The 15,195-nt window shown below is 27.3% G+C and overlaps 1 protein-coding gene across 1 annotated transcript in view; it reads left to right on the top strand.

The window, feature by feature from the left end:
- The window catches only part of LOC140919706 (uncharacterized), a 22,672-nt gene extending 10,191 nt beyond the window's left edge, over positions 1-12,481 (top strand). Inside the window, 1 exon segment of the mRNA XM_073366319.1 lies at positions 12,218-12,481. Coding sequence (XP_073222420.1) covers positions 12,218-12,481 — 264 coding nt within the window.
- Positions 12,482-15,195: the final 2,714 nt, after the last annotated feature.

A 15,195-nucleotide genomic window follows, 5' to 3' on the forward strand; every position in this document is an offset into this window, starting at 1 on the left:
CTTCCCTACGCATAATCGACTCCCGAACTCAAAATTTGGTTTCAAGGACCATTTTTTTTATTTTTAAGGTTTTCCCAATATTTTCCCTATTTTAAAATAAATTTTGGTGGCGACTCCATTGAATTCGAGAAACACTCGAAATTTTAGGCCGCGACAATATATATATTAGTCCCAAGTTAAATAATTTTTTGAGACAATAAATACAAAGTTCTTTGAGGAGAGATATGGTCAAAAGAATAAAATTGAGTTAAGAAGAATCAATTTTAAATCAATTCATATAGTTGATATTATTGTAGCAAATTTTGTCCCTCGTAAGGATATTATTGTGCTTCCTCCCAATTAAGTTCATAATATTATTTATGATGATCACAATCACCACCCTCAAGAACTGAACCATAAGCAGTCGCAAATGATTGATTGTAAAGAGATATTCTGTTTGGTATTTTTGAAAGACTCTATTAAGACGGTTACAACACTCGTTTCACATTATGATTTTTTAGAGCTTCATAAGATGGGTGTCAAGACAATGTTTTTAAATGACAATATTTATGAAACAATTTGGTACAATTAAATAAAGCCTTATGTCAATAGATACAGTAAATGATTTGTAAGTCTTATGTAATTGATCTACAAGTTAACAAGTAAGCCTAGTTAGTTAATTGTTGTATCACACTACAAGAATTCATGGAATTTGTGAGGGCCAAAAGCCCTCACAAAGGAGGGAAAGCAACCACAAAAGAGATATTTATGGCGGCCTTAGACAACCACAAATAAGCTAGTCACAAACCTTTGTGGCGGCCAAAATAGCCACAAAATTTGAATTTTTTTGTTACTATTTGTGAGGGCAAAGGCCACCACAAATTCCTCGTTTTTTGAAGGTTTAGGCCGCCACAAATGCCTCTTGTTGTGAGAGCTTTGGCGGCCACAAATGTTCAAGCTGGTATATAAAATAAAGCTTTTGTGGAGGCCCAGACCGCCACAAAAGTCTGCTTTTATGAGAGATTAGGCCGCCACAAAGGACGAAACGAATTAAAAAATAAATATTTTGTGAGGGCTTAGGCCGCCACAAAATTTTGACTTTATTAAAAAAATAATTTTATTAAATTCAAAATTAATATTAAAAAATGATATTATATATAATAAATTAATATCAATAAAATTAAAATTTAAAATTTAAAATTTAAAATTTAATATTACAATTTAATTAAAATTTAAATTAAATTTAAAATATAATATTTAAATTAAATTTAAAATTTAAAATAACTATTATATATAAAAATATAATATTAATATTAATTAAAGTAATTACCACCAAACCAAATAAAATATTCTAAAATAAATAAATCATGTCATACAAATCAAAAATTAAACACACCATAATTAAATAAGGCAAGATATAATGTGTTCATACAAACCAAAAATAAAATTATCAAATATTATTGAAGTACATCAATCATCGTGATAATTCCTCTGATCAATCACTTCACTCCATCCATCATTATTTGTTGGAATGTTACCCGACGACAGAAGTCCCTCAAAAGTATTATTAATTTGTGTTGGAGGAGACATCATGGTTTGAAATTGGATTTCATCTTCAATTACACCACCACTAGTCGAAGGAGGAGCCATAGCTGGTTGAGGTTGATTTAAATGTAGTCTGATCAAGCCAGTTGTTGGCATAGTTGGTCGGTATGGAGTTTGATCTGGTTGGGGTTGAGGAAGTTGATGTGAAGATGACGGAACATACTGATAATTATTAAGATAGAGACTATTAAAGTATATAAATTTTTTGTACGAATTCAACTACAACTCTTTTTAATGACTAACAGCAAATTTTAATATCGTCAAGTTTAATAATCTTTTTTAAAAAATAGTTATATTAAAATCAATAAGTTTTACATGTGTTTCAAATTTTTATTTATCATATATTATGTAAACAACATAATTTCTATTTTTTTTAAACAAATCTATACTAACATTTCGAATAACGAACTTTTTATATATTTTAAAAATAATATAAAAATATCTTATATTTATAATATCACATATTTTACTAATCTATATTTAAAATGTATAAAATACTAACTTAATGTCGGGTAGTGTCTGATTTGAAGCTTTCACACAACTGAGAACTCTTTGAAGTAAACACAATATCACCACTATCAAAATAAAAATTAAATGATATTCATTAAATAAATAACTTCAAATTAAAATTAAAATTAAAAAACTAAATATATAATATAAACTTATCAAAATTCAAGATAGTAGAGAAAAAGCTTGGAAAAATAATTTTTGTAGAGAGAAGATGGAGAAAAAAATTAGAAATAAAGTTTAGAGAGAAGGTAGAAATGAAAAATGATAAGAAAAGTGGAGTGATATTTATAGAAAATTCTTGATCCTTTGTGGCGGCCAAAGCAGCCACAAAGTGCAACGGCACATTGGGCATTTGTGGCGGCCTTTGCAGCCACAAAGTGCAACAGTCCACTGATTTTGTGACGGTCTGGGCGGCCACAACTGACTTGCCTTTGTGGCGGCCTTTACTCTCATAAATGGGTGATTTTGTGGCTGAAAAAGCCCTCACAAAGCACTATAATTGTAGCTGGATTTTGTGGCGGCCTAGACTCTCACAAAATGACAACGTTGTGATTTTGTGAGGGCTTAGGCAGCCACAAAATCCAGCTGAAATTGTAGTCTTTTGTGAGAGCTTTTTCAGCCACAAATAAAGACCAATTTGAATTTTAGTATTTGTGAGGGTTTTTCGGTCAGTAATTTGTGAGAGTTTTTTTTACCACAAAATATTTATAAAGTTGGCCACAAAATGAGTGTTTTCTTGTAGTGTCATAAGGTCAATGAGATTAATTTATATTTCTAGTATAATTTGTTGGATTTACTATATTTAGTCAACAATGATATAATGTTATTGCACGAAACCAAAATATCTTAAATAAAAGTTTAGTGATAAAAGATCTTAGAGATGCCTATTATATATAGGCATTGTGATAATCATTCTCAAGATATTATTGGATCTTCACAAAAGAATTATATCAATAAAGTTGTAAATAAATTCTACAAGAAAGATATCTCAATCACTAAAGAGATTATTAAATATTTCACTATACTTTAGTTCTTTAGTGTCTTATCTATGATCTTATTTATACTCACTCAAAAATAAATTTATATAAAAGGAAAGTTTTTATTTTAGTGTTGATCCTAACAGGCAAATGTGTGTTTCTAAATGACAATCTCATTTGAAATGAATTTTTTTTTTTATTAAACTGAATTAAACTTTCAATAAAAAAACATGGAGATTAACACTACTATATAAATCGTTGAAAGTTTATCCAAGTATAATAATAAAATTTCCATTTCATAATAGGATTGCCATTTTATTTACTACTTTTATATGTCTTACGTGGCTCGTAATAAAAATTGTCTTCCTTTTTTTCACTTTTGTTGATTTTTTTTGGTATTGTTTACTTAGTGATATAAAAATAAAAATAAAAACTCACTTAACTAGCTCCACGATTTTAAGAAAGTCAGATAAATATATCTGTTTTTGGGATGCATAAATATAGATCTACATTACATGTTTTTTTTTAGCATCTACAACAAAGTTATAAATTTTAATATTTATTTATTTTTATTTAGTATATATAATATAAATGTTTCATTGTAATTTTGGCTTTTTATTTTCATTTCACAGTGGGGTTTTTTTGTCACTTCAACCAAAAACTTGTCACATGGTTACATGCATAAGTGGGAGGACATTATTCGATACGTACATTTTATATAATTGATTAATGAGTTTGAATGTCTTCTTTATATTGGATTGAAGAATTATTTATTTATTTTAATTTTTTTGAGGAAAGGTAAAATATTTTTAATATACTCTTTAATATATACTTTTTAACATATTTTATTGAATTAGTTAAAATTTAAATAAGTGTTATTAAAATATGTGAATTTTATATAAATTTAGTGTAATTTATGTGTATTTTAACCAAACAAAGATAATAAATCGAAAAATATGTTTTAAAAAGTGCATTATTTTTTATAAGAAAAATGTCTTACTAATATTATTTAATTATTTTCTAATAAAAAAATTAGAGCAAATTAAAAATTCTCTAAATCATTATAATAAAGAAAACGATAATTTAATTCATAAAAAAGAAATATATATATATATATATATATATACCATAATTCAATTCATTAAATTACATTAACAAATTTATTATCTCAATTGTAAAAATTACGAGATATTAATTTAAAATTTTGAAAAATATTGTTAATTACCATTATAATTTTTAAACTTTGATATCGGTAAACTATAAATGTGGACCAGCCTAGAATTTGCGGTAAATAAATAAATATAAAATAACGTGCGTGATGTGGTATTGCGCATAAAAAATAAAATAAAATCGCGCGTGTTCCACGTGGTAATGTCAACATCAGTTACTTAAAACAACGTCAAATAATTGATACTTAATAATTTTATCATACTTTTGTAAAGGAAAAAAAAAACTATAAAATATATGAATCTCATTCAAGCATTTTGGGGTTAAAATAAAATTAATTGGTAAATTTATTTATAATATTTTTATATGTATTTAATATATTTTTTTAAATACACATTTGATATCTATTTTTATTGATTCATAATTTTAGTCTTCTCGCTTTTAAATATAAAAATATAGCTATCAAGTTTTTAGAATTTCAAAAAAAAAAATTTACCATTGAATTTAGAGTTTTTAAGCTAAAAATTAATTAAAAAGAAAGGAAAAAACAGAAAATGGGAGACATAAACCAAAAATAGCACTAGATTAAAAAAGAAAAAATAAAAGCATAAGAATATTTCTCAAATCTGGTGAGTTTGTTGATCCTTTGCAAAAATAATATACTATAATTTATGTATAATTATTATTTGTTGTAGAAATCACCTTTATAAAATATTTTTTAGTGGTAGTAAAACCATTTTGCAAATCTTTAGCATCTCTATCCTTAAAAAAATTTACCAAACGCTCAAATCATGAGCAATCATGTGATGTATATTGTCATTGTTGATAATAATATTTGGATATGTCGTAACATTCACCAAATCTCTTGAATGTAAATTTTCTTCTCAATAAATCTGATAATTTTGGAAAGTATTCTCCAAGAACCTAGAGTACACATATTTGGATAATCTTCTCTTTATTGTTATGTGTATTTTTCCTGAATTTGATAAGTTAAATTCAAATACCTCGTGAATTACATTTGTTTTCTGACGTAACTTGACATCATCTTCTTTTAAAGAAAGTGATTCTGCTACCACTTCTTCAGCTAAATCCAAATCAAATGCTTGGACTCGACTCTTTTCGATTTTATCTTAATCAGGGGAGACAATTCTTAAATAACAGTGTTACCTTCTAATTCACATTGAGGACATAATCAACAAAAGAAAAGTTAATAAACACAATTGGTTTCTTGGTTGTACCTTCAGTTGCAACTTTGTCTAGAGCAACAATATTTTTAGGAACATACTTCTCAATCAACTTCGTCACCGCTACAATTTTTTCTATTGATTGAGCTATTCTATGATCATTAGAACTTTTTGACAATTGTCTAAGAAATGCCCTACAACCTTATAGAATTCCTTAAACAATGGTTTTTTTCTTCTTCTTCATAATCAATGTAAACAAAAAATACATACCATTCATGTTCAACAAAAATGTGATCTCTTAGTTATTGTTTCATATCTAAATTGATCAAGAGTCGTGTGAAATGTTCACATATTTTTAAGTTGGTTGTTTTATCAAAAGATGATAAAGTATCAATACCTAAAAAATTGTAAAAATGATCTTTGACATCTAATTTTTTAGATAGGAACCAATATTATTTTTAAAGAACAAATATAATATTTTATTTAAATTACTAAAAATAGTGAGGACGACTTTTATAACTCGATTCAAATTAGATAAATCCTTATTTTTTGCCAATGTGTTAAAATTGAATAATTTGTTAAGAGGCACAAAATGACTTAGCAATAAACATGAAAGTTAAATCTTATTATTTTATTTTCTATGTCTTTATAGCTTTATAGTATTTCTTAAAAATATAAGATGAAAAGAAAAACTTATGACAAAATTGATACATTTGCAAAAATAAGTTAGAAGTGGACAAAATTTCTGAAATTTAAAAAATTGAAGGACTTTAATTAACATTTAAAAATATAGAGAGACTAAACTTGTGAATAAGTGAAAATAAATATCAAGTAGTATATTTGAGTCTATTTTTTAAAGTTATTTAGTTATTCTTTTTAATAATTAATGTAACTTTCATGTCTTGAACATAAAGCTATATGAAACACCTTTATAGTTTTTATTTAATATAAACAAAAATTAACTAATTATATCAATCTATAAATGGATTTTCAAGTATTTGAGTTCATTGTAAGAGGTAATTGAAGGTTTGTTTATGAGAGAGAAAAAGTGAATAATTTAGTAATTAAAATAATAAGAGGTGTTTCACAAAATATTTATTGGAAAGAACAATACACAGTAGTACAAATTATACATAACTTTTTAAACTTGACTGTGGTTGATGATCAATGTACATAACAGACTGATATGTTTATGGACGCGATAAAATAATATAATTTTTACTGCATAACAATGAGAGGGAGTATATAGTTCATAAAATATTTTGCAATAAAATATGTATATGTATAGTAAAAGGCATGAAAAATAATGCCTTATAACATGTGTTAATATTATAGTGTGTGAACATGTGAGCATCTCCGAATCCGCCGTTCCACATCTTTCTTTTGGTTCAAATTCACTTAAAATAATTTTTTATTTTATTTTATTTCAATAATTGATATATATATATATATATATATATATATAATTTGTGTGTGATTTTTTTGTCTTAGTGTGACATATTTATTTGCGGTCTAGTATAGTGTTATTTTAATTTTCTATCTTGATGCAATATTCATTTAATTTAGATTGATAGAACAAATTCAATCAATTATTTTGACGTTTTCGAAGTTACAACTCTAAATACATGAATATTTCAGACACTTTATTTGTAACATATTTGTAAGATTTATCACAATTGTAGATTTTTTTTTGTTTAATGTTATTAACCTTGATGTAATGAGTTTGTTCGCATATTAATCATTTTCGTTTTTAGCAATTTTAATTATGTAATGAGTTTGTTCGCAGATTCATCATTTTCGTTTTTAGCAACTTTGATTGTTGGTCGAGATAATTTCTTTTCTTTTTTTGGTACAAAGAGGAGGAAACCCTCCATTTTAGTTTCTCATAGGCTCCCATCTACTAGAGGTAACCCTCAAAGAGGGGGAAAATATTTTTGGTTTTTCAATAGGAATTCAAACTCGAGTTCACTCCGTTGTGGGAGTCTAATCCCTTCTGCTAGACCCAACCCTCATTGATAATTGATGTAATTTCTATAAATTTGAAATAAGTACGGCTCTTTATAAATAAATAAAACATATTTTTTTTCACTAATATTGCTTCATTACACTAATGACAGGATCCATACTAATTCAACTTTTTTTAAATCATTTGAAATGTAATCCCTGTGTCTCACAATGAATGTCACTTTAATAAAAAAATTTGTTCAATAAATGTCACTTTAGTAGAAAAGTTATTTCAAAATAAATGCCATTCACAATTTTTAATAAAATTTTAATTTTTTTCTTTCTATACTACCCTCAAATGATAATTTTATACATAATTTTTAAAATATTATTATACTTTTGTATTGATAAATGATAATACCTAATTTCCAAAATATTATTATACTTTCGTCAATAATTAAGATTAATAGTTTGGTATAATGATATATCTCTTTTTTTATTATTATATTTTTTAATATGTGTGTAAAATTCTTAAGTGATATCTAATAGCAACTCTAACGGTGGCTAACTCTCTTCTTCTGCCAGCGCAGAGTCACGTAAAATTCAGTTTTTTACAAATTCACAATTGAAGTTGGGCCAAACTGACATAATAGTTACTTCATGAAAAAACAATATTTTCACAATTTAACAATAATAAATTTATTACTATTATTTTTTTTTACCATTAATTTGTATATGAAATCCATTTTCTTTTTATTGGAATAGTTTGTTTTCTTACTTTTAATTTTTCTTTCACAATTTTTATTATACAATTTCTTTAAGTTTCTATTAACAACATTTTTTATTTATCATATTATTTTTTTTAATTTTTTTTTTGCAAATGGATCCAAATCAATATAATGTTCAACAATCTTGGTTGCTGCAAAAATTTGTTTAAATTAATATTTTAAGTTATAATAAAATTAAATATAAATAAAAAATTAATATATAAAAAATTAAAATTAAATATATTAATTACAAAGCAACCAAAACACATAAACCTTATAACTTGGATTTTGTCCTTTTCCTTGCATAGGTTTGCTGAAAAATTCTGTTGCCTGCTGGGTCAAGATGACTATTATTCCACCTTCCAATTGACTTATCTTCACATACGTCTTTGTGCACCCACTCTCATCACTTATTTTTTTATTTTTGAAATGCAAATCACAAATTACAGCACCAAACACCCCTCCATGTGAGTGTCACCACCACCAAGTCCACACATTGTTAGCATGGGCCACACTAACGCTGGCAGAATTATGCAGCGACCAAAGCTTATAAACTATCTCTAAGTTAAAAAAACAAAATATAATTAAAAGATTGGTCTCTTTGTATTTTTCTTTTCTATAGGTTTTTAGTATAAAACAGTTAGCGTTAATTATTAGTTGTTAATTAATTTTGTTAAAGAGAAAATTCAACCTACGACTTCTCTTATTTCTTTATAAATAAATTCAAGCGCAAATAATTTTTTCTTTACAAGGTTGTTAATTAGCAAATTAAGGTTATATAACTTGATGCTAACAAAAAATGATATTTTTGCTAAAAAAAATATAATATTAATTTTTATTTAATTCAAACATTAAATTTGATATCAATCAAAAGGAACCTTTAAAGAGAATATGGGCTTGCATGACTGTCCACAACCACGGAGGCCCAAAGGTTGTGTATGTGTTGGCCCAAAGCAAATTTTTGCTGAAAATAGTTCAAAAGAAATAACCACAACAAACGTGACGTGTCACTGAAGTGGAAGTTACTTAGTGTCTTCTAAGAGTTAAGTACTTGATGTCTAAAGCTCACTCTTAATCCAAAAATGGACTCAAGTTTTCCATAATTTAAGTATGTCTTCCATGTCTTTAAATTCATGTAACTTTATGTAATTTTTACATTCAAACCATTTCAATTATGTGGATATTTCGAATAGAGTCATCTAATTCATTTAGTTGTACTTGCAATTTTAATTATTTACATGCAATTTAACTTCCATTATTTTTACATTCTTTACTTTTCATTCAAGTTCCTTTAAATTCATATAGATTAATTAACGTTGGCTTAAAATTCTCAGCATGTTATTTCATATTTTCTTTAAATGTTAATAAATTTATTTTTAAGTCAACATTGATCCATTTTTCAACCAATTTAGCCTTTAAAATTTGAACCCGTTAGCTTTTAAAATTTAAACCCGTTTACATAGATATTTTCAAAACTATCTTGCACTGTACACGTTGAAATCACTTGGTGGTTTACTGTGGTTATATGAGTTTGTTAATTAGTTAGTGTAGTTAATGCTGACTAAGCAGCAACGATTAGGTGCTACTTCTCTATCTGATTTGTATATATATTGAGAAGTGCCTTGTAATCATTTTTTTGTTGAAAAGAACAGAGGAATCTTATTTTCTCTTATATTTTCTCTCAATTTCTTTGTTACAACTAGATATTTGATGTAGGTCTTCAGTGATTGATCTAATTTTTGTTAACGTTTTAGTTATTTATTTTTTTTTATTTGATTCTTTATTTTAATTTTAAGTGACAATTTGATTTTTTATGTTTTAAAATGTCAACAATGTTATCATTTTTATTACAAAATTCAAAAAATTCATCAAAATTTTCAAACAAAACCCATAAAATTAATTATATTCTTCAATATAATACAAATTTCATCAAATTTGTCACTCAAATCTTCAAATAAGCTCATATTTTCATTCTTTATTTGATGTTGTTAGAGATGAAAATATAAGTTTATTTAAAGATTTAGTTATGAATTTCATAAAATTTGCATTATATTGAGGATGATAATTAATTTTATGGATTTTGTTTAAATTTTTTTATGAATTTTTTTAATTTTTGCAAAAAAAAAAAAGATAACATTATTGACATTTTAAAACATAAAATATCAAATTGTCTCTTGAAATTAAAATACAAGACCAAATCGAGAAAAAATAAATAAATGACTAAAACGTTAACTAAAATTAAGTTCAAAGATCACTCGTGTTATATAGCCTAAATAATAAAAACGTAAACTTTTGTCGATATTTTTTAAACATCACAATAAATTTATTTTTTTATCTCTCCAATTTTTATCCCTTACGTTCACTATTTTATTGTTGTTTCATGGTTTATTATTTTTGATGTTGTTTCAATTGAATTATTTTATTGTTGTTTCTGTTTAACATTTTTTTCCGACTTTTTACATTTTCGGTCACATGCATATGGTTTAACTGATTTTAAAGTTTTGAGATTTTCATTCAAATGAAATAATAAATTATGGGCTTAACATAATAACAACATGGCATTATGACAATTTCTTTTTTCACATTATGTTTGGTTGTTTGAACAAAAAAACTATGTTTTGTTTCATGTGAATAATTTAGAAATAATTAAAATAAAATTTATGAAGTTACCCTTCAATATTACTTATTTAAAATAGTAAAGATGGTTTTTTGTCAAAATAAAAATGTGTAGGTTGTTAATCTACATCTAAAATGAAATTTACAAATCTACAGTTTAATTTTATTTATTTAAAATAGCAAATAGTAGTTTTTTTAATCCAAAATGTTAGTATGGACTAATAACATTTAAGTTTAATTGTAGTTATAGTCCCTCTATTTTTACCAATTTATGAAATTGATCTTCATATTTCAAATCTGACAATTTTGGTCTCACTTTTAGATTTTCAAAATCTGACAAAATCTGACGTGGTATATGATATGATGAAGTAAAATGATTGACATTTATAAAATTGTCACAAAATCATTTAAAAACTTCAGTTTTAACTTTTGAAATTATTCATTTTTGTAATTTAATTAATGACATACAAATAATTAATACATCTAGATAGTTTTACATCGTGAGATTATATGTCATGTCATTTAAAATATGTCATATAATTATTTTATAGTTCAAGTATATGAGGTAGAAACTAAAACTATTATTTCAAAATACGAAGACAATTGAAGTGAATTGATGACGAGACTGCAATAAAGCCAATTGAAGCCTAAAACTTATATGAAAAAACATTTGTTTTATGTAAATTAAGTGTCCTATGCATTAAATTGCAAAGATTATTCTCTCGATCCTTGTGGAACTTAAATCAATGGCAAACTCAAATTTTTTAATGTTGCATGCCTAAATTCAATCTTAAACTAGAGATCTTGATAAAATTAAAAGAAACATCAGACATATTGTTAGCTCGATCATTTTTTTGGGTGAAAATATCTCGAGCATTGAACAATTTTTTTTGTCAACTTAAACGACAAATTAAGAGATAAAAGTATAAGCTTGAGAGGGAAGTTAGGGGTGGAAATAGGTCAGACCAGGCCAGGCTTTGAAAGGTCTGAGCCTGGCCTACGATTTATTTTTTAGGCCTAAGTCTGGCCTACGACCTATCATAGGCTTTTTATTTGGCCTGGCCTGGAAGCCTACTTAAAAGCCTACTTAAAATAATTTTTAAGAAATATGAAACAAATATCCTTTAAAACCCTAAAAAATAATTTTTTGTATCAAATAATAGATTTTTCTTTTTTCTGAAACAAACACACTCATTATTACCTCTTAAACAAATATGGAACGACGGCTTAACCAACTCGCTTATTCACTAGCAGTAGCTAGTACTATCATTTCAAACTCCATAGTGGACTGAGCTAGTATAGTCTGTTTCTTCGATTTCCAAGATACAACACCACTGACTATACTGAAAATATAGCCACTGGTTGCTTTGGAGTCATCTGATAAGGTGTTCAAATGAGCATCATTGTATCCTTCAAAAACGACAGGAAATATTTGATAATGTAATCCGAGACTCATGGTCCTTTTTAGGTATCTCGTGACTCTTCCGTTAGAGTGCCAATGCTTTATATTGGGTCTACTAGTAATCCTGCACAACAATCTCACGACGTAGGCAATTTCAGGTCTATTAAAATCAATGGCATACCTGAGGATTCCAATGATGCTTGCATATTCAGTTTTTCTAACACCTTCACTAGTGTTCTCGAAAAGTTTCACACTTGGATCATATGGTGTGCAAGCAGATTTATAATCAAAGTATTTATGTTTCCTTATGATCTTTTCAATATAAGGTGACTGATCCAAATAAATTTTCTTTTTTGACCGAGTAATAATGATTTCACATTATTTACAACATGAATGTTTGAACCAAATATGAGTAAGTCGTCTACATAGAGATATATGATACTGCAAATGCCATTTTGTAATTTGTAATAAATACATTTGTCACTTTCATTCACTTTAAACTCATTATATATAATCAAGTTATCAAATCTTTCATGCCATTACTTAGGAGCTTGTTGAAGACCATACAAAGATTTATCTAACTTACAGACCTTGTCTTCTTGTCCGTGAATTTTAAAACCTTCAGGTTGTTCGATATAAATTTCTTTTTCTAAGTCACCATTTAAAAAAGATGTTTTAATATCCATCTAGTGTATCACCAGGTTATGAATAGCCCCAAGTGATATGAGTACCCTTATGGATGTTATTCTAGTGACTGGTGAAAAAGTGTCGAAGAAATCTATATTTTCTCTTTGTCTAAAACCCTTTGCTACAAGGAGTGCCTTGTATTTATCAACAATTCCATCAGGTTTTAGTTTTTTTTTCAAGATCCATTTACAACCTATTGGTTTGAAACTATGAGGCAAGTCTATTAAATGCCAGGTCTTATTAGACTCTAGAGAATCTATTTCATCATTTATAGCTACTTGCCATAAATCTACATCCAATGACGACAAAGCTTCTTTAAGATTTGCATGATCCTCTTCTATATTATAGGCCATATATTCGGGTCCATAATATTTAGCAATTCTTACTATCTTGATTCTTCGAGTTTTTGTTTGACTTTGCTTGTTGCTTTCAGTGCTTCTTATCACACGAACGTGACTTAATTCGCTGCCCCCACTATGTCTCGATTTGAAAGGGAATTTATTTTCATAGAAGTCAACATCAATTGTCTCTATGATCACTTTCGCACTTATGTCATAAAACCTATACGCTTTACTGTTTACTGCATAACCAATGAATACACATTCATAGGCTTTACTAACGAGTTTAATTTGCTTGGGATCGGGGATTCTAACATAAGCTAGGCAATCCCAAGTTCAAAAATAAGACAAGTTTGGTTGTCTTTTCTTCATTATCTCATAAGGAGATGTTTTGTTTTTAGATTTAGGAACTCTATTCAAAACATAGCAAACAATTAAAATAATTTCCCCTACCAATGAGATGCAGCACAAGAGTTAAGCATAATAGCAACAACTAATTCAATAAGAGTTCTTTTCTTTCTTTCAGCTTTATTATTCATTAATTTCAGGTGCAAAGATCTTAAACATGTCGAGTGCTTCACTTATTTTTCATTAGATATACAAAAATGTAGTTAGAGAAATCGTCAATAAAGTGACGAAATAACGTTTTCCATTTTTTGTTAACGTCCCATCAAGTTCACATATATCAGAGTGTATTAAATCTAAAGGCTCAGAGTCTCTAACTACTGATTTATGTGAACTCTTAGTTATTTTAACTTGACTGCAAAAATCACAGTTTTCAAAATCCTTTAAAGATAACTTTGGAATTAACCCTAAGTTACTTAAGTTTGAAATCACACGTTTGTAACACCCCATTTTTCTAAGCGAGGGTGTATTTTTTTTTTCAAAAGAATTAAAATAAAACAGAGAATTAAATAAGGTAAAATACACTTGGATAAATATTTCAGTCGTAACACAACGACGATTAAGTCAACAGAATTTACAAGCAGCGAAATAGTTTTTGAAATACGAATCCAAAGTATTTACACGTCAAAAGTTGGTACATGTAACCCATCGAAAATAACATGTCAAGCTGACAATATTAGTATAGGTACAGTCTTTCATTTTAAAATAAATACAATACAAAAGAAAGACATCTGATCCCTCTATGTCAACCTAATCTGATCATTTTACAAGACAACTAAACCCCCTGAGTGATCTCCACGCGCCCCGTGAGATCCTCCTAACATAGCTGCAGTCAAGCGTTCCCATCTCCATTCCCGTCCGTAAGGTACGAACCGGTAGGATCGTCCTGACTCTCATCTGAGGGCAAAGCCCAGATTTCCACAATAATTGTAAAGGGTCACCAACCGAAATTAACAGATAACACATAACATTTAAGTTTTAAATGCACAAAATAACCTTTCAACTAAGAATGCACCTTAAAAGGATTTTCCATATGCTAAAAGTTCATATAATGCTTGCCAATTAACAATGAACTCAAAATGAAGTTCTCAAACCATCAAGTAATACATAACTGACCAAAGCATTGATAAATCAATTGAGCAATCGATTATCTAACTCAAAATAAGGACTTTTGCTGAGCCAATCGATTGCCAAATCGATTTGGTCAGTTCTGCTGAGTTTCTGCATGACCAAATCGATTTCTAAGTCTTAAACTACTTAAACTAATTCAATCACATTCATACACAATCCCAAATCTTAACACTTAGCACTGATAACGCAATCGCTACAACAACATGAGTTTCGAAATAGTATTCCAATCAAACATGCTATCACCAAATTCCAAAACATAACACTTAACACTTATAACACAATACTACAACATCATGGGTTTCGAAATGGTATTGCAATCAAACATGTTATCACCAAATTCCAAAACATAACACTTAACACTTATAACACAATACTACAACATCATGGGTTTCGAAATGGTATTGCAATCAAACATGTTATCACCAAATTCCAAAACATAACACTTAACACTTATAACACAATTACTACAACATCATGAGTTTC

Source organism: Cicer arietinum, chromosome 3 (genome assembly GCF_000331145.2).
Source record: "Cicer arietinum cultivar CDC Frontier isolate Library 1 chromosome 3, Cicar.CDCFrontier_v2.0, whole genome shotgun sequence".
Taxonomy (NCBI): Eukaryota; Viridiplantae; Streptophyta; class Magnoliopsida; order Fabales; family Fabaceae; genus Cicer; species Cicer arietinum.